This window comes from Lissotriton helveticus, chromosome 8 (genome assembly GCF_964261635.1).
Source record: "Lissotriton helveticus chromosome 8, aLisHel1.1, whole genome shotgun sequence".
In the NCBI taxonomy this organism is placed as follows: domain Eukaryota; kingdom Metazoa; phylum Chordata; class Amphibia; order Caudata; family Salamandridae; genus Lissotriton; species Lissotriton helveticus.
In genome coordinates, this window is record NC_136069.1 from 946,750,652 (window position 1) to 946,777,758 (window position 27,107).

Genomic DNA, 27,107 nt, shown 5'->3' on the forward strand with positions numbered 1-27,107 from the left:
GCACCGTTACCTTTGCCCAGGGAGGGAGGGAACCAGCTCCAGGCAGGGAGTCCGTCCAGCTGGTGTGAGGAGGGGCACACGATGTGTCTGCGATTTCGCAGCGCCTGCCCCTCCACTGATTCACACGGGGAGGGAGGGGGGACGCTGGGTCTCAACTCCGTGATTAAAAGTCTATTTACAAGTCGGGCTTATAGTCATGTCGTAAACTTTATTGCGGAAAGGTAATCCTGTCTGATGCAATCCCTGCTGCATTTCACGTTTTATCTTATCTTGCATTTCCTAGGAATATTAACTTTTTTCAAGCTGTGTTTTTCTGCATTTCTTTCACGCAGCATGAGCCTCGTACATGCTCTGAACTCAGTCACAGGGTGAGTTCCCGTTGAGGGTGGTTGTGAGGGGCACGAATGAGACATCTGGGGTTGAGGAAGGCAGTGTGAGTTTCTCGTAGTACCTTGTCATCCGGACCTAATTTGAGCCCGTGTTTAACAGTGAGGTTCCCCTGATGCTCAGATTTGGGGACCTGTTCTCTTATTTTTCCCTTATCAGACTTTGACGTAGAACAAGAGACAAAAAACGCAAAAGGGCGAAAGAAGGGGGGCGCGAAAGACTAAAAACAGTGACAGAAAATCCCAGGGATAAGAAAGAAGCCGAGCGAGTGAAATAAAAGGGAAGGAAGTGATAATGTTTCAAGTCCGAAAATGTGATGCTGCGAATTAAACATTCCTACGGCTTTTTGGCGCCTTGATTGTCCTCATTCTACCATTCACCATTTTCCTCTGAAGCCTCTCTGTTAGGCAGGGGCCAACACCCATTGGGCTGAACAGCCTTCAGATACCCCCCCCCCCCCCACCCCACACTCCTCAGCTGCCACTTCCCCAGACTCTTTGTTCAGTTTTATTTCCATAATCTGTAATGGTGATGTGTTTCAGAATGTTTCCTCTAGTGGGACAGCTGACCGTGCCTGGAGCACCGCCGGTTGGCATAGACACTGCTCGTTGGTACCAGGTGTATAGGGCAGAGACACAGAGGTAACCTAGGCATAGACAGTTGGAAATACACTAAGCTCTGCCCCCCCTTCTATCACTCGTCGATTATAGGTATGCACACAAAACAACCGTAATTTATTATTAATTCCTATTTGTAGAGCACAGACATAGCATCTCTTAGTGTTTCAAGGTACCAGGGCCAGCAAGGAGATTGGGTGGGTTGATGTCTGGAGTCACATGGTGCAGGGGAGCTAACTTAACTCCCACCTTATCGACCGCTGGAAATATAGCTGAGGATGGTTGCCGGTTGGGAGTCCACCAATGGTTTGTTCAGAATAGCCAAGCACTGGAAACATGGCTGTGCTTGCTTCCTCCCCCCTGGCTGTGCTTGCTTCCCTGCCCCCTGCCCATGCTCGCTTCCCTGCCCCCTGGCTGTGCTTGCTTCCCCGCCCCTGGCTGTGCTTGCTCCCCCGCCCCCTGGTTCCCCTTCCCCTGGCTGTGCTTGCTCCCCTGCAACCTGGCTGTGCTTGCTCCCCTGCAACCTGGCTGTGCTTGCTTCCCTGCCACCTGGCTGTGCTTGCTTCCCTGCCACCTGGCTGTGCTTGCTTCCCTGCCACCTGGCTGTGCTTGCTTTCCTGCCCCCTCGCTGTGCTTGCTTCCCTGCCCCCTCGCTGTGCTTGCTTCCCTGCCCTCTCGCTGTGCTTGCTTCCCTGCCCCCTGAGTGTGTGTGTGGCTCTGGGTGGATGTGTGTTGCTCTGGGTGGATGTGTGTGGCTCTGGGTGGATGTGTGTGGCTCTGGGTGGATGTGTGTGGCTCTGGGTGGATGTGTGTGGCTCTGGGTGGGTGTGTGTGGCTCTGGGTGGGTGTGTGTGGCTCTGGGTGTTTGTGTGTGGCTCTGGGGGTGTGTGTGTGGCTCTGGGTGTGTGTGTGTGGCTCTGGGTGTGTGTGTGTGTGTGGCTCTGGGTGTGTGTGTTTGTGGCTCTGGGTGGGTGTGTGTGTGGCTCTGGGTGGGTGTGTGTGTGGCTCTGGGTGTGTGTCTGTGTGGCTCTGGGTGGGTGTGTGTGGCTCTGTGTGTGTGTGTGTGTGGCTCTGGGTGTGTGTGTGTGTGGCTCTGGGTGTGTGTGTGTGGCTGGCTCTGGGTGTGTGTGCCTCTGGGTGTGTGTGTGTGGTAGTAATTGCTGTCTGCTGAGCTCGTCCGTAGGGTACAATAGGTCTCATTTGGGAGAGATAAAGCTAATGGCAATATAAATGACAATGCCATTTATTTATCTGTTTTCCAAACCAACACATAAATACAAATGTTGTCATTTACAATGCAAATAGCTCTAACTTTTGCAAAGGCGAAACCGTTGCATTGTAAATGCTTGTTCTTGTTGTACATGCTTGAGAAATGGTCTTCAATAAAGTTGCATTTAAACTGCTAATGTGTGCAGATTATAACATTATTGTGAGTTGCTTTTTCACACCTGATATTTGTACTCTAAACCTGGCATATAGTAATGCATAGAGGGCTCAGTAGGAGCGTCTCTAATTAAGGGAAATGCTTGTTTTTATTGTATTTGCAGACTAATTAACATTAGTGAAGAGGCAGAACATTCTTTGATTGTACACTCTGCAAGTACTACCAGTCTGACACCTGGTTAATGATTGCTGATAAAGTTCTCTACATTTATTTACAGACATGAACCAGCAGCTCCTTATTATGGAGATGTTTCTGATCACCATGCTCTCCCGAGTCTTCTACAGGAAGAGGTACGACGAGCTCGAGTTCTCTGAGGTTGATGACCAGGAGACCAATGACAATACGCAAAATATTAAAGTCATCCTCAATGGAAAGTCTGCAGAAGATGCCACCATGACCATCTAGACCAAGCCTTTGATTCTGTGTTTTTGCGCTGGAGAACCTACTAACCATAAGAACATTTGGAGAAGGCGCACATCTGTCTTATCTTGGAAATTTATAGATTTTTATTGAACCAAGTACATTACTGAATCTAGAGAGCATGACTTAGTATTCGTGGACATAATCGCATATATCTACAATACAGTTAACATCGCTAATGCTAAACTCTGCATACATCACTAATGTAAACATATGTACTCTATTTACGTTTTGACTTTTGTTAGTTTTTTATTTGGTTTCAATATTCTTACTTTAACCACCTCAATAACAATGTCCATTTTGGACAAATGTTATTAGAAATGTGAGAGCAAAGAGAAAGTGGCCGTAGACCTTGATATATTTTAAAACATGATTTTATTTGGCCACTGAAAATTCAGAAGGGAATTAGGACCTAGGGACTCCGCATTGCTTATTGCTGGTGCTCGACGGTTGGTAGTCAAAGAGCTCAGTGAGGGGGAGAATGGGATGATAAACCTAATTTCAGGAAATTAAGAGGGAACAATTGGGCAAGAGATGAAACTCTAGCAACCGTAAAATAGGAGAAAGATGTTGAACTAAATGTATTGCATGACCCAACAAATGTTTAGAATTTACCTGATGGCTGTGACCCATAGGATTGTGGTTAGCATACAAAGGGCCTGAGTATGACTACGGTGGTGGTGCAGGCACTGGAGGTCCGGCCCCCCTATCACTAGTTGGGCAGTCGGACCACCATGGGTCCACTGCTACCGCCAGGGATCGCAGATACCCGCCGGTCGGTCTGAGGCCCGCAATATGCTGGTCGTGCCGCTGTGGCTCCACCAAGCATATTACAAGTTTCCTCACCACCATAGTTTTCATGGCGGTGAGGAAACTAAGGGGACCCTACAGGACCCCTTGGTGCCTCAGAGCCACAGGGATGCATGCAGGGGCACACATGGTGTACCCCCTGCCTGCATGCATGCCCAGCTCCTGCATTGCATTGACTTAACAGTACATGTTGTGCAGTAACTTGCTTTGGCGATCCCATTGTGGTGCCTTTCTAAGGCTCACTGCTTGGGACCGCCAAAGCACCACCAGCCAGACTAGGAGAAAACTCCTATTCTGGTGGGTGTTGTCAGTGTGGCTTTGGTAGTGTGGCAGCTGGGCACTGACTTGGCTGCCCGCTGCCCCACTGGCAAAGTCGTAATGAGGCCCATAGTATTTTCAGCACCTTATACAGAGAATTGGGCCATTTTGAATCTACAACATATGCAAAAGGATATATTGCTTAAATTCCAGATAAGGATCTCAAAATGATCCAGTGGTTGATATAAACAGCCATGAGGGAGGATATAACTTATCTTAGAGGAAATTAAAACTATGTAAATATGTGCATGCTGGAAGTAATGTAACAGTGAGTGGTTGAGCTGAGAATAATGTGCAAGAGCAACTTTTGTATTTTTGAAATAATACATGCTGCTAAAAGCAAGCATTTTCAACAGAAACATTACTCTACAATTCTTTTTAAATCAGGCTGAAATGTATTCTGGGTAAAAGAAGGATGGATTTTTTAATTGAAATGGCCCTTACTTAACAGTTCTTTCTGACAGCAGTGATAGAGAAGGCAAAATCAATAACTAAATCCAAGGAGTTTTGAACAATAGTAGTCAATATGCAAGGAGTATACTTATGTTTGCACTTTTCTTCGTGCTAATATAGGGTCTATAAAGCGCTATCTGATTAATCAAAATTTGCAACTGAGTCCGGTCAACAATTCAGTAAATTTAAATAACATACAGTGCATTACGGTCCACAGTGAAGACAGAGAATGGTGAAGTTTGAAACCATGAAGGTTTTTTACAGGTTAAACGGTTTGCAGAAGGCAAAATGTCAAGTTAGTATCAATCAAGAGGCGATACATGAATGCATCAATCAATATGAAGTTCAAATCAAGTTGAGTTATAAAAAAAGAAGACTAATTAGCAGGAGTTTCCTCAAAGGAAAGGGTTTAGAAAATCATTTCTTCCATAAAGAGAATATCCTGAATCTCCAACACTGCTCCAAACTACATACAAGCAACTCTCTTTGCTTGTCCCGAAATACAGTCTTCTCTGCACTAGCTTAAATTGCACAGTTCTGAAGTGTGTTACACCTACACGTAGTTCTCACAAAACTATCCAATCAGGTTACAGTAAAAAGATACAATTTTGAGCTCATTGACTTCTCAGTATCCTTCACAGTAAAGCAAGAGCGGCTGGAAGGTTTCACCATCAACATCTTCACAGCCAACAACAGGTGTTTCCAGTTTTTTTAATGCAGAGCATTTTGCGGCTTTGGGTAAAAAAGCAGGCACACAAGGCGGATCAGGAGCAGATTTTTGGGGTATGGCCGGGCATTCGGAGTGGATGCCTGTGACCAATTGGAAGTTTTATGACGGGGGTGGGGGATGGGGAACTGCCAGGAAGTAGTAACACTGATTTGGTATTATTTGATGAGCATTTTGATTATGGGGATGTTTCTTAGGATATCAATGAAGGGGATTTTTGGGAAGGAATTGATGATAATGCAAATTCGTTAAGTCATGATCATGTTTTATCAAAGGGAGGGTTTGGGGCTTTATCTGCAATAAAACAAGATACGTTGAACCAGCCTGTACCCTGCAGATGTACTGTTGCAACCAATGTTAACATTCCTTGATTATCACAGCAAAGGATACATTTCACCTGAGAAAGAAAGCAAAGGAACATCAAGTTTTTTAATTTGGAGTTCATCTTCACCGAGAAATAAAAGTTCATGGGTTATGAAGCAAGATAGCATCCAACTTAGCCATTTTAAAATGCAAGTCTACATTAGCTATGGTCAATCTAAACATGAATAATACATAGTTAATAAGATTTGCACATTTACATGTTAATGATAATTCAATGCAAAAATATATAGTATGAAAAAAACCTTCACATTCAGCCAACCTGGATGTACCAATTTAGATCTGCGAGTAAAAAAGAACTGAATGTGTAAATAAAGAACACGAAAAAGCAAATTTAATTACCATTCAAATCAAAATAAAAATAATTTAAATTTAACTACATTGCAAATTATTTTAATCATCCTGTTGCTTGGATAGGAATCTCTATTAATGATTCAATTTGGCTTAGGTCACAATTGAAAACTTGAAATCATAATTCTGTGCAATTACTCCTATGCATAGACTGAATTTCTAACTATTTTGGGATATCAAACAATACCAGAAGTACTACTGGAAATCTACACATGTGTAAAATATCTGCATGCGAACTGTATCTATGTGTCTAATTCTGCATGCTTAAATAAAATCAAATGTGCAATTTATGTTTCTACTAAGGGAAAATGCATTTCTCCAAAGAGTAAGCCCTTGCCCAAGCCTCAGATCCTATATAGGATGCTCACTTCCTGTTCCTGCTCCTCTAATACAATTACTGTGGCCCTTGATTTAGAGAAAATGTTGTAGGTATCTATGGTGTGAACAGGCCAAGAAACTGTGAATTTACATGTTTCTGGATGTTCACCAGTTTATACAGGTGGAAGCACCCAGGAACACAAACAAAATGGCCCTGGGACACTGTTTGTTTCTTAAATTGTATTGGTTTCAAATCTTTGATTAAGTCACTACAAAAACATTACTAATGAAGATTGTACCAGAAATTACAAGGTAGTAAAATACATCAGTTGTGTACCAATCACAAAGAAATAATCATCAATGATATTGTGAGAACATAGAAATAAATTTGTTGGTAACTATTCCTTTACTTGACCTGTCTTCCAAATGTATTGAGGATATGACACAAATTATTCGTTATGTGGTACTTCATGCACTACAGGAAACCTCTGGTTCACAAGTATTCTCTGGTGTCTGCTGTTTATTTGAGAGATAGGTGCACAGCAGGCCCCATATGCCTTGAGATCATGACATGATGTTGTAGTGTGGTATATGTGTAAACAGTATAATTGAAAAATACTGTATCTTTCTGGCTTGAGAATGTAAATTGGGCCAAGCAACCAGGCCTTTGCAGCTTCACTCCTGCCCTCTGTTCACCTAGGGTTGTCAGAAAAGTGTCATAGTAGAAAAGCAAGAGGAAAGTTATCTATGAAGGTATGTATGACCATAGGAATAACGTCTATGACGGCCTCTCCAGCGTCATGAACTCCCAGACAGTGCCATGCCAAATGACATCCACAAGAGTATGTGAGCCTCTACGACAGGATTAAATAGGGATCTAAGAGGGATGTGGCATATGAGGATTGCACTGTGTGCTGGAGTAAACAATATATGAGACCTCCATTGGAAATATGTTCAGCTCTACACGATTAAGAATGCACCATCTTGCATAGAAGGCCAATTTGTGTTAATAATCCGTCACCAAGTCTAGGTTTGCCAGTGTTTTCCTCATCAAATCAAGGTATGTTATGTTATGCGGTATTTGTAGCGATACTCAGGAGTGTCCCGGTGCGGATGGAGAGCGTGACAACAGAAAGGATCAGGAATAAGGTGGCTGGGTGAAAAGATAATTCTTTAATTGTTTCTTACATATCCTAAAATCCCGGATATTCCACAGGTCCAAAGGAAGGGAATTCCAGGCAGCTGCTGCCTTGACAGAAAGAGAGTTACCCTCCAGGCAAGTCCTCCTGAAACAAGAAACCACTGCCAGTCTTTGTGAAGCAGAACAGAGACTTCTGCGAGGGACATAGAAGGCAAAACGTTTCTGAAGATATACCAGCCCCAGGCCATGCAAGGCACTATGAGCCAAAGTGAGAGCTTGGAACTGAACTCGGTGGGCCACGGGGAGCCAATGAAGATCACGCAGATACTGTTTCATGCTCGATCTTCCTGGGATTTGCAACAAAACCCTAGCTGCCGCATTCTGTATTGTTTGCAATTTTTTTAGCTGATACCCTGGCAGACCAAAGTACAGACCATTAGCATAATCGATGCGAGGCAAAATGAGTGCGCGAGTCCCCATTTCTTTAGCTGGTCTAGGTAGCAAGGGGAGAAACTTTCTGAGTGATTTTAATGTGCTGAAGCAGACCCCTGCAAGTCTCTTTATCTGCGTGGAGAACCTAAGGTCTTCCCCAAACCAGACTCCTAAGTTCTTAGCAGGGTCGCCAGTTGAATTTGGCCGGGGATACTCGGAAGGCCACAGGGACTCCCTAAAAGCTGGAGGGAAAGATCCATACAGGAGGACCTCTGATTTGCCCTTGTTGCACTTCAGCTGTGCCCATGTGAGCCATTTGAAAATGGTAGAGAGACAGTTTTGAGCTACAGCCCGGGACAGATCTTTTTCACTACAAGTGAAGAGGAGCTGGGTATCATCCGCATAGGATATGATCTTAGCTCCCAGCTCCTCTGCAAGATAGATCGGGGGCTTGATGTAGATATTGAAAAGCAGAGGGCTCAAAGTAGAGCCCTGCAGAACCCCTGTAGCCACCCTCCTGGGGGTCGAAGAAATGGTGGCAGCTAAACCTGCTGGGTGCGGTCCTCTAGAAAGGATTTAGGCCAATCCCAAGCACGACCAGACATGCCAATGCTAGAGAGACGGGCAAGAAGTTGTTGATGGGGGACCGTATCGAAGGCAGCAGAGAGGTCCAGCACAATCAGGGCCGCTCTGCCGTCCATGTCCAGACATTCCCTTATTGCCTCTGACATTTCAAAAAGAACGGTCTCTGTGCTGTAAAATGCCCTAGATCCAGATTGGGCATGGTGGAGAGCACCAGATGACTCAACAAAGGTGGCCTGCTGCCTAAAGACTGCTTTCTTGCACACCTTTGTGACTGCCGGGAGAAGGGAACTAGGGCGATAGCTGACAAGAAGAGCCGGATCTAGGGGGGGCTTCTTCAGAAGCGGGAGCAATTTGGCCTGCTTCCTTGCCAAAGGGACAGTGGCAGTCTGGAGAGATAGATTTAAGATGACATTCACCTCAGGATTCATCACCTCTGCAACCCCTGCTAACAGCCTAGCCAGACACGGGTCTGTAGGAGAACCCGATTTGAGTGATTTAATAATGGCCAAGGAGTCCAGCGCCTTAATGGGCGAGAATTCCATTAATGTGGGAGCAGACGAGGAGGAAACTAAAGGGCTTACGATGTAAGATTTGGCCTGCCCCAGAATACTAGGCCCTAGACTACCTTGGATCTCCTGAATTTTTTCAATAAAGAAATCCGAGTGTGAGGTTTTTTAGCAGTAGTGTAGCTGGAGAGAATATTTGCACATAACTTGCCCTGACAATCATCTCCTACCTGAACCATGCCATGATTTACACAATATAAATTAGGGCAGTGAACCTGAGGGCTTTACTTGCCAGTATAATCTGCAAAGACTGGATTCAAGTCGATCCTTTTCAATAATAAGGTGGGGCAAGTGCTTGAAGGTGTGGTAGCAGAAAGTTGCAAAATGCACTTGTGCAGCAAAGTAGTATCTTTTGAGATCTGGGACCACAAACCCATTGCTTTCATATGGGAGGGTGAGAATAATCCATTCTGTAAGGGTCTTGTTTGCAGACCAAAAACTATGAATGGCTGACCTCCAACCTAGATTATTCTGGACATCAGTGAGCATAGTTTCAGAAAAAAGACTTTGTGAAGGGGCATCAGGATAGTCTTGAACAGGTGTAGAAATTTGGATACAGCTCCCTTTTTCGCAATAGTATCCAACCCAACATGGACAGGGTAATCCAGAGTTCTATGTACGTGTTAATATGGCCTTTAGAAGGGCCATAGTTATCATGCAGGATCGTGTCTTTATCACTGTGTATAAAAATCCACGTAGAGCCAGTGTATCAAGAACATTAGACACAGTTATTGTGCTCTCGATCTAAGTGGCATAAGTACCGAGGGGCATATTTAAAAGGCCCCTGCGCCACCGGTGTGTCACTTTTTTTGACGCTCCGGTGGCGCACAATGATGAGCCATGTTTACAAGGCCACGTTCTGGGATGCGTTGAATTGCTGTAAATATGACGCATTACTCCACTCTCCTAATGAAGCAGCTCAAACGCAGCAAGTTGGCATGCAGTGCTGCACTGCGTCATGTTCTAGTAAATATGCTCCCTGAGTTGCTGCAATTGATCTTAATACCAGGCAGTGTTCCAAATCTTTTAATTTCTTCTATTATCTTACGGAAATCAAGAGTTTTACCTTTATTTGACGGGTGAGGAGCTCCATAGATAAGGCAAATAGGAGGGGTAACAGGGGACAGCCCTGTCATATTCCACTCTTTATCTAGACACTACCCGAGAGGTACTTATTGGCACACATCTTACCTGTAGGAGGAGCGTTAATGAGTTTAGTGAGGGAGAGCATACAAGTTCCTATTACCACAGTTTGAAGTATAGTGAATAGGAAAAGAAATTCAGTGACTCAAAAACATTTTCTGTGTCCAGCAGGACTGACACGGCATCGATCTCTGGTCTTATCTGGAGGCGCTTTGCTAAAATAGTGTGCAGAATACACACCATGGATCTCCTGAGTATACACTCTGATTGGTCAGGAAGTATGAGTTTGTTCATGATTGACACAAGTCTAGTTTGTTGGTACTTTTTGCCTTTAGAAGGGCTCATAAGATGGATCACAGCTATTTGTGAACCCTAAAGGCTAAAAGCCCCAGCCATAAATCACAAGTAAACCCAGAGAACCCACATAGGAAATTATACACAAGATATCCACATTCGAAAATCCACACAGGACAAAATTCAGGTACAAGTGAAGGTGTATCTAAATTTTAGAAATCATTAAAGAAAGCTAAAAAGTCAACTGTTAGTCAATTCAATTGAAAATACTATGAACGGAAAGAAAGAGAAATCAATATAGGCAGTGGAAGATCCACCTTGATCTGGTCACTAACAAGAACCAAAGATGACGTAGCACAAAAGTAATAATAAATCAAGGAGTAAATAATGATAGCGACTGTTCATTTAATTTTAAAAGCAGGTGATAATCATGAAAAATCACTATGTATTGATCTAATAAGAAGACTACCATGGAGTATGCCTTCAAGGAAAGCAAGGAAAAAAGCTGTCTCACTTCCCAAAACAACTGTTTTTATAGCATGTTAGCAACAGGGATTCAAGCTCTAACTATGATGTGAAATGGAACCATGGTATGTAACCTAGAACTACAACAATTCAAGCCAATCATCATTTACAATTTGCAATTTAGAAATATTCTAAAAATTAATAGCCTATGAGTTTCTATGACCTACATACATGGGGAAATTGTACTGCATTATCAAACAATAGCTGTTTGAAAATATGAAGAGGCCATGTTCTGCCAGGAAGACAACAACATGGAATGTTTAAACATTGTATGTTCCTTCGGCAACAATCAGTGACTCCATACATTGTTACAACAGAAATACACAGAATCTCCACAGAACAGACATGTTTAATTTATTTAATCAAGCGAGGAAGGGCACTGTAGGAACGCAGTGCATAGTGAAACTTTTTAAAGCCACTTTTTCAGTGCAATCAAACTAAGACCCACTATTAGCTTTGGTGCCCACTTATCCTAACTTAAACACACAATTTCTTAAATACTGAAGGATATTTTCAAAGCTTAGTACACTGAGACACAAGACAGAACATTTAAAATGTGTAGTGTATGGCATTATAAATAAATATTACAAATAAATCTAAGACCTTGTTATGTCAACTTTAAAACACTTCATTATGAAAATACAATGCACTTTGGGACTCAACTATGTTAATTTAGCATGCAATTTTATTAATTAAAAAATCATGCGATCAGATGCTATTATTTTGGCAAGGATTTTGGGGCATATGTATGAACAAGTCCTTTTGCGATTCCTTAATAGCGATTTTTAGTGAATTGCTATTAAGGAATTGCAAAATGCCATGTATTTAGGAATCGCAATATTAATTGCGATTCCTTAATATTCCTTAATTGCGATTAGCAAATTGCGAATCGCAATTAAGGAATACCTACCCATTCATTTCCATGGGCTAAGAGGCCCATAAGAATGAATGGGAAGACATTCTCAATTTGTGAATCGTAATTAGAGATTCACAAATTGAGAATGCAATTTCAAGGGTGCCAGGGTGTCAAAAGGACACCATGTTGCACCCCTGAAATATGTATATGTACACTTGGGGCACACAAACATGCCCTAAGGGCATGTATGTGCGCCACATGGCACTTTGAAAAATGCAAAAAAGTGCATTTTTCAAAGAAATCGCAAAGTACCAACAACTTGAAGTTGGTGGTAATTTGCAATTGCTTAAGGCCAAATTGCACTTTTTCTTTGCTTCATACATTGCATTTAATGCAATCGCCAAATAGAGAATCGCAAATTTTGCAATTTTCTAATTCTGAGAATCAGCCCGTTTGTGAACGGGAAAAGGGCTTGATACATATGCCCCTTTGTTATCCAGGTTTAAAATGTATATGGTTCTGCAGGATGCACTCTACATATGTGTCAGCATACTCCACTACTGTAAATTTGTGTTGATACCTTTCCTTTAGTTGCAGGAAAACTAAATACCTGTTTCACCTACCATTCTGCTCTGTCTTATCTTAAGTTTACCTGCTTGTAAAGATAGAAGTGCATTCCAGCTGTAATATAATGTGTAGACTAGCTTGGCCATGCGCTAACTTCCCTCAGGTTAACACACACATCCACAAACAGGCTTGTTCAGACAGAATGCGCACAATGAAAACAAACTCAAGAGTTAAAAAATATTTTTTACATTGGAAAGTATAGAAAAGGCTGAAATCTAGGAGCATGAGGTATGGTGTTAGTTGGTAGGAATTGGGTAAAAACTATCTTGAGGAAAGAAATACCTAACTTAAATGCTTTCTGAGTCTCGGTAGGGAAACTAAATGTCAAAGCAAGATAAACATTGGGCTTTGAGGTCAATTTCTTTATACAACATCAAAAGGGGTAATTTAAGAAGACAACAAAAGTTCAATTACACGTCTTAAATCGAAGTCAGTGAAAAGTCTCAAAGGTTCATCAGAAATAGAAAGACATTCCCCTAACCCAAACATGGTTTCCTCCTGGTTGTGCTGGGTTTGGGACACAAGTGTCTACCATCCTCCATGTCAGCAGTGATTGGTGAGTGGGCAGGACAAGACTTCCCTTAAAGAATGGTGGACACTGGGTGCGAAGAAGAAATAGAGACAATGGACGACCTGGGACCTACAATAACATTGTGTGGGGTGGTCGTGGGTTGATGGGGCTGAAGAAGGCAGTAGTTCAAAAGAATAACAAGCAAGCTGTTTTCGAGTGATGGTCAACTAGGACACTGTGCACGTCCTTGTAGCCCTAGCGTGTATCTACAAACTCCTCGACAAGGAGGGGGCTTCATGACCTGTTGACTAGTATCCAATTGGCTGATGGCTTTCTGGACTCCAGCCAAGCACATAAATGGAGAGGAAGGTAGAGGGGCCACATCTGAAAGCTCATGGGTGTCAATGGACAAGCTCTCTCTTGGCCTAGCTTTTCCTTTAGGCGGACCCTGTTTGTTGGACGAGAAGGAATGGGTGGAGGAAGCCTCAGCCCTGCACTAATTGGGACACCAACACTGACCTCGAAGTGGTATCAGACCCCAATGTCAAGGGACCTATTTTTCAGATATCCTGGTGTCATCCTGGCCAGGAGGGTACCAGTCATCAGTTTCTTCATGGCTAGTGGTGTACAGGGTGACCCGTATCTACCTAAAGCCTCCAACCAGCTGTTGAACAAGCTGCAGGTGATCCAGAACACTGCAGCCAGGATCATTCTGAATCGCCCAGTGGGCTCCGCATCGGCGCCCCTTTTGCGAGAAATCCACTTGCTAGCGGTGAGAAAGAGATCTTTTTTTAAGATCTGCTGTCTTACTTACACATCACTCAATGGAAGAGGTCCTAAATACCTCCAAAAAAGACTTATCAAACACGTACCTAACAGGAACTTGATGTCTGGGACGCGCTGTCTCCTACAAGTACCACGTATAAGGCTATGTTGCTCTGGAGGGAAAGCATTCTCGTATCTAGTGCCAAGATACTGGAATGAGCTACCAGATCCCCTTCGCAAAATTTTTAATTATGGTACATTTAGAAAACAGCTAAAAGCATTTCTTGTTTAATTCCTTCTGTCCTCTTTCAATATCAGGAACAGTTCTAGTCAAGCGCCGAGATGCCCCTGGGTGATTCGAGCGATATAAAAGAGCATTTAACATAACATAACATAACAACCAGAGAGGTTTTGTAAAGTGGCGTGCCTGGCTCTGGGTGGCCAGACCTACACCTCACTGGTGGTGTTGTCATCCTCCACCGTGAAGATATTTATTGATGCCCTCCTTCCAGTTGATCTCCTCCTCCAGCTTTGCCTACTGTCCTGTTGTTCTTTGCCTGCTTTTTGGCTGCCTGATGCAAAGGAAGAGGGAAAGTGGAAAAAGATCATGACTGCATGTTGTTACTGCTTCATGGCTTCCTTCATGTCCATCACAGAGCAACATTTTAATTTGTCTATGTGGAACTCAGCTCTAGGCTTCCGGGATCACAATGATTGGATCTATGTCTTATGAAAAGGTAGATTTTCGACAATTACCCTATAGTGGGGAGTGCTGCTACCCACACCAAACTGATGAGCTACTGTTGCACCTTCTATTTCACCACATACTGCACACGTTATATGATAAGAAATTGTCATAGGGTGTAAAGATTTATTTCTGGAATTATATGGTTCGTCTTACTTCAGCCATATCTTTCTGACATACGCATGTGACTACACAAGTAATATTATATCGAAGTCACGAAACCAAAATATTCAAAAAGTGGATGTTGTATAGCTAACTGAATGCGAGAATTGACAAAGACTGGTTCATGAATGTGTGAACATTTAAAATGCAAAAAGTGTGTGACTGCGTGCAAGAATTCACACAGAGGACTAGATGAAGTGAATTTCTATGGTTTTTTAAATTCTATTTACTAACTATAACATCCATTTATCCTTTGGTTTTTTAAGTGAAATTGTAAGGTTTTTTAAAATTATATTTTCTAGTTGTAACCACTAACCTTTGACACTGATGGCCTAATTATGACATTCGGTGGATCGTCACCAACAGACCGTAGTTGGCGGTCTGTCTGACATCTGAGGCAGCGGTCGAACTGCTGGATTTGGATACCGGCAGTCAGAGTGCATCGGGCAGAGGGAAAGACGGCCGCCTGCAGCAGGCTCAAGGAGCCCTTTGGGGGCAGCGGTTGGAGTCTAATCAATACAATGGAGGCGGTGCCTGCGGAGGGAGTGCTGTAGGGATTAGGAAGTCAGTTTCCGACAGCTTTTTCCTGGGGTGTCCGAACGCCATGAAGTGGCACTCAGAAAGTGACTTTGGGGGCCCCCAGCAGGGTCCTTATCACTCATGGGCCTCTGCTATGTGGCCCGGGTGGGCTCATGTGGTGCCCCCTTAACATCCATGTACCCTGTGCCAACCACATGGTACCTGGCACAGGGTGCATGGATGTTAACACATGCCTGTCTCTAGTGCGGCTGGTGCTGCGCCACTTTTCCGGGCTGCAGCACAGGCTGCAATAGAAAAATGCCATGGTCTAACCGCCTACATGGCGGTCATGTCATAATTTGGCGGGTGGAGCCATCGACAACATGTCGGGCTGTCTCCATTTCGATACGATGGTGATCGGACATGTGTCCGATCGCCATCATAATGAGACCCTGAGTCTCTGAGTGAGTGCATGAGTTTCTGAGTGGGTGTATGCGTGCCTGAGTAGGTTTATAAGTGGGTGTGATAGAGTATGGGTGGGACTATAAGTAGTTATATGAGTGTCAAAGGGGGTCTGTGAGTGAGTGTGTGAGTCTCTGAGAGGGTCTGTGAGTCAGTGCATGAGACTCTGAGTAGATCTGTGAGTGGGTGAGAGAGTATGAGTGATTCTGTAAGTGGAGGCATGAGTGTCTGACTGTGTCTGTGAGGGGGTGTATGTGTCTGAGTTCATCTGTGAGCGGGTGCATGAGGGAATGGGTCTGTGAGTGGCTGTGAGAATGTCTGAGTTGTTCTGTGCGTGGGTGCTTGAGGGCCTGTGTGGATTCTGCTTGTATACTAACTTTTCTGCTCACTTCTGACCTTTATTTTGCATCTTTCTGCTTATTGTTGATCTCTATTTTTCCTTTCTGCTTATTTCTAGTGTCTATTTGGCCTCTTTATGCTCGTTTCTGATCTCCATCTTGACTCTTACGCTAGTTTCTGACCTTTATTTTGCCTCTTTTTACTCATTTCAGATCTCTATTTTGCCTCTTTCTGCTCATTTCTGACATCTATTTTGCCCCTTGCTCATTTTCTACCTTTATTCTGCCTCTTTCTGCTCATTTCTGATCTCTATTTTTCCTCTATTCCCCTCATTTCTGGTCTCTATTTGGCCTCTTTATGCTTGTTTCTGATCTCTATTGTGACTCTTTCTGCTCCTCCCTGTCCTTTACTTTGACTTTTGCTGCTCGTTTCTGACCTTTATTTTGCCTCTTTCTGCTAATTTCTGACCTTTTTTGTCTCATCCTGCTAATTTCTGATCTCTATTTGTACGCTTGCTGCTCGTGTCTGACTTTCATTTTGCCTCTTGCTGCTCATTTCTGACTTTAATTTTGCTTCTTTTGAGTAATTTCTGATTTCTATTTTGCCTCTTGGTGCTCTTTTCTGTCCTTTATTTTCACTCTTTCTGCTTGTTTTTTACCTTTATTTTCACTCTTTCGACTAATTTCTGATCTCTATTTTTCCTCTTTCTGCTTGTTACTGTCCTCTATTTTGCCTCTTTGTGCTCAGTTCTGATCTCTATTTTCTCCACTTTCTGCTAGTTTCTGATCTTTATTTTTCCTCTTTATGCTAGTTTCTGATCTCTATTGACTTTTCTGCTCGTTTCTGACGTTCATTTTGACGCCGGCCACTCATTTCTGACCTTTATTTTGCCAGTTTCTTCTCGTTTCTGATCTCTATTTTGAATCTTCTGCTCGTTCCGGACCTCTATTCTGCCTCTTTCTGCTTGCTTCTCACCTTTATCATGCCTCTTTCTGTTCGTTGCTGACCTTTATTCTGCCTCTTTCTGCTTGTTTCTGACCTCTATTCTGCCTTTTTCTGCTTGCTTCTGACCTTTAGTCTGTCTCCTTGTGTTCATTCTGACCTCTATTCTGTCCCGTTCTGCTTGTTTCTATATTTATTCATGCCTCTTTCTGCTCATTGTTGACCTTTATTCTTCCTCTTTTTGATTGTTTTGCACCATTATTTTGCCTATTTTAATTCGTTACTGACCTTTATTCTGCCTCTTTCTGCTAGTTTCTCACCTTTATTCTTCCTCTTTCTGCTCATTTCTGACATTTATTTTGCCTCGCTGCTCGTTTTTTCCTTTTATTTTGTCTCTTTCTGCTTGTTTCTGGTCTCCATTTTGACTTTTGCTGCTCAGTTCTGATCTTTATTTTGCCTCTTCTCATTTCTGGTCTCTATTTTGCCTATTTTGCTCGTTTCTGACCTTTATTTTGCCTCTTTCTGCTCATTTCTGGACTTTATTTTGCCTCTTTCTGCTCGTTTCTGACATTTATTTTTTACCTTTATTTTACCTCTTTCTGCTCGTTTCCGATCTCCATTTTTCCTCTCTTTGCTCATTTCTGGTCTCTATTTGGCCTCTTTTTGCTCGTTTCTGATCTCTAGTGTTCCTCTTTCTGCTCGTTTCTAGGCTTTTTTGCCTCTTTCTGCTGGTTTCTAATTTCTATTTTGACTCTTGCAATAGTTTGTGAGCTTTCGTTAGTCTCTTTATGCTCATTTCTGATCTCTATTGTGACTCTTTCTGCTCCTTTCTGACCTTAATTTTGACATTTACCACTCGTTTCTGATCTTTATTTTGCCTCTTTCTGCTCATTTCTGAACTTTATTTTATCTCATTCTGCTCTTATCTGATCTTCATTTGTACTCTTGCTGCTCGTTTCTGACCTTCATTTTGCTTCTTTCTGCTTGTTTCTGATCTCTATTTTGCTCTTTTGAGTAATTTCTGACCCTTATTTTGCCTCTTGCTGCTCATTTATGACTTTAATTTTGCTTCTTGTGGGTAGTTTCTGATTACTATTTTGCCTCTTCATGTGCGTTTCTGTCCTTTATTTTGCCTCTCTCTGCTTGTTTTTTACCTTTATTTTTCCTCTTATTGCTCATTTCTGATCTCTATTTTACCTCTGTCTGCTCGTTACTGGTCTCTATTTTGCCTCTTTGTGCTAATTTCTCATCTCTATTTTTCCACTTTCTGTTTGTTTCTGACCTTTATTTTTCCTCTTTCTGCTTGTTTCTGATTTCTATTTTGACTCTTTCAGCTCGTTTCTGACCTCTATCCTGCCTCCTTCTGCTTGCTTCTCACCTTTATCATGTCTCTTTCTGTTCGTTGCTGACCTTTATTCTGCCTCTTTCTGCTTGTTTCTGACCTCTATTCTGCCTTTTTCTGCTTGCTACTGACCTTTAGTCTGTCTCCTTCTGCTCATTTCTGACCTCTATTCTGCCCCGTTCTCCTTCTTTCTATCTTTTATCATGCCTCTTTCTGCTCGTTGCTGACCTTTATTCTTCCTCTTTCTGCTTGTTTTGCACCATTATTTCGCCTCTTTCAGTTCGTTGCTGACATTTATTCTGCCTCTTTCTGCTTATTTCTCACTTTTATTCTGCTTCTTGCTGCTCATTTCTGACCTTTAGTCTGTCTCCTTCTGCTCATTTCTGACCTCTAATCTGCCCTGTTCTGCTTGTTTCTATCCTTTATTCTGCCTCTTTCTGCTCGTTGCTGACCTTTATTCTGCCTTTTTCTGCTTGTTTCTGACCTTTATCTTGCCTCTTTCTGCTTGCTGCTAACCTTTATTCTGTCTCTTTCTGCTCATTCCCGACCTTTATTCTCCTTATTTCTTACCTTTATTTTCCCTCTTTCTCCTCTCTCGCAGGGGGAGCCTCAAGGCCCAAGCAGTCACAGACGCCTCCCACCTCCTGCTGGTGTCTGCATTGATCTCACAGACAGGGACCTGCTAAACATGCAGCTCCCTGTGTGTATGTATATATATATATATATATATATATATATATATATATATATATATATATATATATATATATATATTCACTAAAAAACCATTGGTTTCACACCAGTTATAGTTAGGTGGAAATTTTACTCGCATAAAACCATTGAAATTCCCACGTTATAGTTAGTTGGACTCACTATAACTTGCGCGTGCAATGCACTGCTGATGACGTCACATATTACATCACTCATGACATGGTCAGTGACATCACTCATGACATCACTGATGACATCTCAAATGACATCACTGATGACAACATCCTTGTGACAAAGTGGCAGACCTCCTATCAGCATAAAATAACCTTTGACACACACATTCAAAAATAGAAACTAACATTTTCTTAAAAAAGGAGAAACCAATACCAATTACAACAACTTATTAGGTAATTCCAACATCTACATACACATACACTCATTCACCAACAGTTCTATATGGTCACTCATGCATGTACTTACTCATCATATGTACTCATACACCTATACATCCTGTTACACACTAATACTCATCCATATAGTTACTCACACACAAATTCACACATGCAAATAAACTATCAAAAAACCATTTACTTGATTACACTGCTATATACACACCACTACACAAACTTCTACAGAAACGGAAACATATTTACTCTCTTAAACAATCAATTATAAAAACACATACTCACTAACCCACCCATACACACAATCATCCACCCATACAGTCTTGCACACATGCTGTCTTTTACATACAAATAGTGAGTCACTCATTCATACATCTGTGCTCTAAGTAATATCCCCACCGAACCATACAGACACTGATACTGATACTCAAAAAACAACTAATAACCCATATACACACTCTTGTAGCTACTCACCAACCCATGCAGCCACTTATACACAAAGTGAGACACAGATACAGCTATTTAAATATTTAAACATTACTCGCTAATATATGTATTCACTAAGATACATTTAATAAGTCAGTTAACCAATCAATTTTACACAAAAAAAACATCCATTTAGACATTTATTTACCTATTTATTCTTCCATCAACCTTTAGATATACATATATAAAAAATATTTATTTTTCAGAAAGATACACATTCACTGGATGATGTCATCAGTGATGTCATTTGAGATGTCATCAGTGATGTCATGAGTGATGTCACTGACCATGTCATGAGTGATGTAATACGTGACGTCATCAGCAGTGCATTGCACGCGCAAGTTATAGTGAGTCCAACTAACTTTAACGTGGGAATTTCAATGGTTTTATGCGAGTAAAATTTCCACCTAACTATAACTGGTGTGAAACCTATGGTTTTTTCAGTGAATTTAATAGGTTTTTTAAATGCTAATTCCTAACTATAACTGGTGTGAAACCTGTGGTTTTTTCAGTGAATATATATATATATATTACCTACTGGCGGTCGCCAGTAGGTATATATAGTTAGGATTTTTTCCCTATGGGATTTTTGAAAATTCTATGTCTAATAACTTTGGCGTTTGTGGACGGAATTGGCTGAAATTTTCTGGAAAATGGAACATTTTGTTTCTGAGCAGCCCCTGGAAATTTGGGGGGGGGGTTCGTCAAGGGGGGGCGGAGAAAAAAGGGGGGTCCCAAAACGTGTTTTTACCATTGAGTTTTCCATAGGGCGGTTGGCCTCACTTTTAGCCCGAACGGCTGAATGGATTTCCACGAAACTTGGCAAAATTGTAGGGACTGGTAGCCCGATGTGCCTTTGCTAGGTCTCAATATATGTGCTTCAGTGGATTTTGAGAAATTAACGTTCAAAAAAAATATATATCTGTAACAGCGGACCGGGCAGCGCTCCGGTTCGCGGACTTTACGCGTAACGGAACTTCGCGTAGCGAAGCTGATTGGCTCTCCGGTGTCTGTCAACATTCTAAACAGTCCGGAGCGGCCGCCATCTTGTCTCTCGGTAGGATTGAGAGACAAGAGGAGGCCAAAACAAAGGGGGAAATGACCATAAGGGGGCATAGTAGATCCTCCCTGACCCCCTAGGTTTAATGTGGAGGCTTTAAAAGGGCCCCGCGGGGCAAAAAAAGAAAACATTTTTTTAGTTTTTTTGCGTGGGTAGCGCCCGGTTCGCGAACCGGGAAGCGTTCTGGGCAGCGTACTATAAGGAAAAAAGAATGATAGACTTTTCAAATACTGTATGTTAATTGATTGTTGGTTTTGTTGATTATTTTTTAATTTTGTTATTTTTTAAAAAATTATTTATTAATGTAATTGTGTTTCAAAATTTAATAACATTTCTAACATTTCACTAGTTTATGAATTACATATAAAAATGATTAAAGACTCAAATAATTTTTTAATATTACATATAATTTTATTTTTCGGATTGTTTTTCAAAATTTAATAGAATGTCTAACATTTGACTGTCAGATATGTCCTCTTGTTGAGTGAACATAACTTCCCACATTTGACCGTCATCATAATGAAGTAAATGATCCACAGATTCTACATATTGAACTAATTCATGGTCCCGTGATTCATCCATGAAATCTGAGTCATCATTATCCTCAATATCTTTTTCTGTGTTGTTCTCCAGAACAATTTCGAAGGAAATATTCTGCTCACCTTCCATTTTATTGCTGTAATTTGCATAAAAAATAATTATATCAGTAGAGATAGGGCACTGTTGGGTTTAAGTTCAGACAGGTACTTGTGAGTTTATAACAGAGAAGTAATCTATGGGCACTGTATGGTTTCAGGCGTGAAGTAGTACTATTAAAAAGTGCCTGTGAAGAAGCCTAAATAAATTCATAATTATACCACAGAAACCTAAATCAATCCATATTTATAATAAAGAAGCCTTTCTCAATGTCTAACTCTTACAGAGGGATAGTATATAACTATCTGAAAATGTTTTCAAATTTATAAAATAATATCTCACCTTCTAAAAACAAGTTTAAGTTGTGAGTGAAAATGATCTTGCAATGTAGTTCAGGAAGTAGTAGTCGAAATGGCTGTGTTTCTCTCTCTTCCTTTATATATATTCAGGTACATAACCAATCAAATGTCAGGTAAAAAAAGTAGAAAATGAAAGTAACATTTTAATTGGTTGTCAATTCCAACACTTCAGATGTGTTTTGTGAAGTAATTTACCTCAGGGTATTTAGAGAGGTGTACAGGCTAAATGGTTAAATGGAATTTCAATCAAATTTGTGAAAATGGTAGGGATTGGTATGTACTATGAGCTAATCTATATTTGGTGAAAGTGTCTCCAGTCGCTTTTCTGTAAACTACTTTCCCACCTTTTTTGATGGTGCGCTTCCCAGGGAGCGACCCGGTACGTGAACTGGCGAGCGAACCTTAAGCGTTACGGGAGTCCACCATTTTGTGTTTCGGTCGACTTAAGATACAAGATGGAGGGCAAATAATGTTCAGAATGGGTAGAAGGGGGCACGGTAGACTTATCTTGACCCCCTAGGTTTTCTGAGGGTGGCTGAGGAGGCTTATATGTGCGAAAAAAAACATTTTTTTAAAAAATTTCGCGAGGTTAGCTTCCGGTTCGCGTACCGGGTAGCGCCCCGGGAAGCGTACTTTGTTGAAAATTAGTGAAAAAAGTTAGAGTAAAATAATAATTGTGAGTGATCAGATGTAGGGTAGCTCTGAGAAGAGCTTTTGGGTTTATGGTACATTTAGGTACTTATAAGTAGGTACCAATGCACAGTCTTAAATTCAGAATGAAAATTCTGTTGCCCTCATCTGAGAAGTGAACTCCATCTCCTCTGTAGATATCTTGCATGTAGTAACGCAAGTTATTGTTGTACAGGGAGCCCATTCCATGGTCTCTCATGTAAGCTGAAACAGATTTGTTTACATGCTTCCTCGACTTCTCAATTTGTGGACAAAATTGGTTGGACCACCTCCATTTCTGTCTTTGGCATATATTTGAATATACCAAGGCAGTCTGAGGAAAAAGTGCCATTAATTGCTCAAAGGTGTCCTTTAAAAGCATTTCCAGACCTACCCCAGTCAAAGTGCCCAAATCATTACCTCCACAGTGCACAATTAACAGGTCAGGTTTTGGCAAATGCATAAAGGTTTTCACCAATGGTATCAATTGGTGACATTTTAATCCTCTGTGGCCAAACCACTTAATTTCCACATCTTGTATATTGAGGTTAGGTAAATTCCTGTTCTCAGCATACCTCTGAGCCCAATAGATGTAACTATGTCCAACAATCCAGACAGAAAACATGGTGAGAGAAGGTTCTCCTGCAGTCAGATGAAGTGTGGCAATGAAATGGCAGTTGAAAAAATAAGAGTTTAAAATGAAAAAAAACTGTGGAGTTTCTGTGTTAATGAAGCAGTAACAGTGATTGGTGGATTTTGATTGCTGAAAACAGAAAGTTAGGGTGCATGGATGAGTTCTTTGAAAGATGTATTTTGAGTGGTCAAGAAAAAATCATTAAATGAAAGAATGCACTGGATATGAGGTGCACTGAGAGTTCAGAGTTCAATTGCAACATTGTTGTGTGAACTTGCAAACACCAGAGGCCTTCAAGGAGGTGGTTGCTATGCAAAAAAGACAGAAAGGGCAGAGGGGGGAAGGGTTTTGATTTGAAAAAAAGTGAGGGAAGAGTTTTGATTGGGTGACATGAGAGATATGTGTGAAGAATTACAGCATTTCTGTGCTTTTGATAGCTGCAGACTCTGGAGTGCATACCTTTTGCTCTGCTGAAGACAAATTGGTGTGTTTCTGAGACTGTTTTGAAACTCAAAGTATTTGCTAAGGTGAGAAAAGATTTCTTTAATTTAGATAGAGAATAGTGTGCTTTAAGGAGAAAAATATGAAGAAAGTTGTGTTTTTCAAATGTTGCTTTGTCTCAAGTGTTTTACAAATAGATTTTGTTTCTTTGAGAAATTGTAATTGGAGAAAATGTGAAGTATTAGTACTGACAGGGTTTTTTTGTGCATAGGAGCTGTGGAGTGTTTTCAAATTATGACTTGAAAATCGTTTTTGAGGAAAAGGAATGGTTATAATATTTATGACAAGGACATAATGGTGTATGCTTCTTTATAAGGCAATTGAGTGTCTCTGATGTTATTTTTCCCATTTTAATGTAAGACCTTTCCCTGTGGAGCAAATTGCTTGTAAATATGCTCCCACCTGTGCATGGCAAATTTAGATTTTGAATGTTTGCGTCACATAGCCATGTTAAAAGTGACACAAACATGCTGCAAAGGCAATCAAAAAACGCTTTCATGTGTCTTAAGGACATTTTAAGTCATTTCCCCATGTGCAGTGTTTTCAAATTATGATTTGAAAATCGTTTTTGGGGAAAAGGAATGGTTTTTAAATTTATGACAAGGACATAATGGTGTATGCTTCTTTATAAGGCATTTCAGTGTCTCTGATGTTATTTTTCCCATATTACATTAAAAGACCTTTCCCCGTGGAGCACATTCCTTGTAAATATGGTCCCACCTGTGCATGGTAAATTTAGATTTTGACTGTTTGAGTTACATAGCCATGTTAAAAGTGACACAAAAAAGTTGCAAAGGCTTTAAAAAAACACTTTCATGTGTCTTAAGGACATTTTAAGTCATTTCCCCGTGGGCAGTGTTTTCAAATTATGACTTGAAAATCGTTTTTGAGGTAAAGGAATGTTGTTAAAATTTATGTGCGCCATATGCCCCCAAATTTCTTTTTCAGGGGTGCAGCAGGGTGTTCTTGAGACACCCCTGCACCTTTGGAAAAATTCCTAATTTGCGATGAGCTAATTGCTAATCGCAAATTGCACCTTCATTCCTATGGGCCTCCTGGCCCATGGAAATGAATGGGTAATTTGCAATTAGCAATTTGCTCATCGCAAATTCGGAATGGTAAAGAATCGCTATTTATTCCTTAAAATTCGCTATTTAGGAAATGCAAAATAGTATGATGATACATATGGCGGTTCATCTCTAACAAGATAAGAAGCTTAGGGATACATTTATGATGACTGGCGCAATGAAGTGGACATCACTTACTTCATTGGTAGACCTTTACATGTATTATCTCCTCTGTATTCTTCATGAAGCGTAACTTTCATCTGCAATCCTGAGTAGGCCTCACCTTAAACAAACCTCTGGATAGGCCACACCTTATCGTCATCCTGAATTAATCATTTAAAATGCTAGGGACAGATTTATGATAGGTGTATGCCTCTTTTGCGCCACTGTGCGTCACTTTTGTGATGCAGCGGCAGTGAAAAAGATTTGCTATGAGGCGACAAAATTACAAATTGATGCATTTAGGCAGATGTGTCATGGTGTAAAAAACACCGTGCCACATGAAACTGATGCAGCAGTGATGCAAAAGATGCACCATGTTGCAAGACAGGCCTCACTTGGGGCCATATGTATCAAGCTAATTAGCATTTGCAAAGGCCGAAATTCTGTGAATTTCGGCTTTTGCGAATGCTAATTAGACAAATGGTATGTATCAAACAAGTTTGATGCAAAATAAGGAATAGCAAAATTTGCTATTCCTTATTTTGCGATTGCACTGAAGGATTTGCAAATTTTGTGATTTCTTAAATGCAATGTATCAAACAAAAAATATGCAAAAAATGCCATTAAGGATTTGCAAATTACCACCAACTTCTAGTTGGTGGTAATTTGCGAATTCTTTTCAAAAAGCTTTTTTTCCAAAAAACAAAAGGTGCCATATGACGCCCATACATGCCCTTAGGGCATGTATGTGCGCCATATGCCCCCAAATTTCTTTTTCAGGGGGTGCAGCAGGGTGTTCTTGAGACACCCCTGCACCCTTGGAAAAATTCCTAATTTGCGATGAGCTAATTGCTAATGGCAAATTGCACCTTCATTCCTATGGGCCTCCTGGCCCATGGAAATGAATGAGTAATTTGCAATTAACAATTTGCTCATCGCAAATTAGGAATGGTAAAGAATCGCTATTTATTCCTTAAAATTCGCTATTTAGGAAATGCAAAATAGTTTGATGATACATATGGCAGTTCATCTCTAACAAGATAAGAAGCATAGGGGTAGATTTATGATGAGTGACACAATGAAGTGGACATAACTTACTTCATTGGTAGGCCTTTACATGTATTATCTCCTCTGTATTCTTCATCAAGCGTAACTTTGATCTGCAATCCTGAGTAGGCCTCACCTTAAACAAACCTCTGGATAGGCCACACCTTATTGTCATCCTGAATTAATCATTTAAAATGCTAGGGACAGATTTATGATAGGTGTATGCCTCTTTTGCGCCACTGTGCGTCACTTTTCTGATGCAGCGGCGGTGCAAAAGATTTGCTATGAGGCGACAAAATTACAAATTGATGCATTTAGGCAGATATGTCATGGTGTAAAAAACACCGTGCCACATGAAACTGATGCAGCAGTGATGCAAAAGATGCACCATGTTGCAAGACAGGCCTCACTTGGGGCCATATGTATCAAGCTAATTAGCATTTGCAAAGGCCGAAATTCTGTGAATTTCGGCTTTTGCGAATGCTAATTAGACAAATGGTATGTATCAAACAAGTTTGATGCAAAATAAGGAATAGCAAAATTTGCTATTCCTTATTTTGCGATTGCACTGAAGGATTTGCAAATTTTGTGATTTCTTAAATGCAATGTATCAAACAAAAAATATGCAAAAAATGCCATTAAGGATTTGCAAATTACCACCAACTTCTAGTTGGTGGTAATTTGCGAATTCTTTTCAAAAAGCTTTTTTTCCAAAAAACAAAAGGTGCCATATGACGCCCATACATGCCCTTAGGGCATGTATGTGCGCCATATGCCCCCAAATTTCTTTTTCAGGGGGTGCAGCAGGGTGTTCTTGAGACACCCCTGCACCCTTGGAAAAATTCCTAATTTGCGATGAGCTAATTGCTAATGGCAAATTGCACCTTCATTCCTATGGGCCTCCTGGCCCATGGAAATGAATGAGTAATTTGCAATTAACAATTTGCTCATCGCAAATTAGGAATGGTAAAGAATCGCTATTTATTCCTTAAAATTCGCTATTTAGGAAATGCAAAATAGTTTGATGATACATATGGCAGTTCATCTCTAACAAGATAAGAAGCATAGGGATAGATTTATGATGAGTGACACAATGAAGTGGACATAACTTACTTCATTGGTAGGCCTTTACATGTATTATCTCCTCTGTATTCTTCATCAAGCGTAACTTTGATCTGCAATCCTGAGT

The 27,107-nt window shown here is 41.1% G+C and overlaps 1 protein-coding gene across 1 annotated transcript in view; it reads left to right on the plus strand.

The window, feature by feature from the left end:
• LOC144773031 (organic solute transporter subunit alpha-like) overlaps positions 1 to 6,635 on the plus strand; it is a 782,029-nt gene extending 775,394 nt beyond the window's left edge. The window contains exon 8 of the mRNA XM_078657799.1: positions 2,666 to 6,635. Within this exon, the coding sequence (XP_078513925.1) occupies positions 2,666 to 2,853 (188 nt within the window). The 3' untranslated portion in view covers positions 2,854 to 6,635. The remainder of the gene's footprint in view (positions 1 to 2,665) is intronic.
• The last annotated feature ends 20,472 nt before the right edge of the window (positions 6,636 to 27,107 follow it).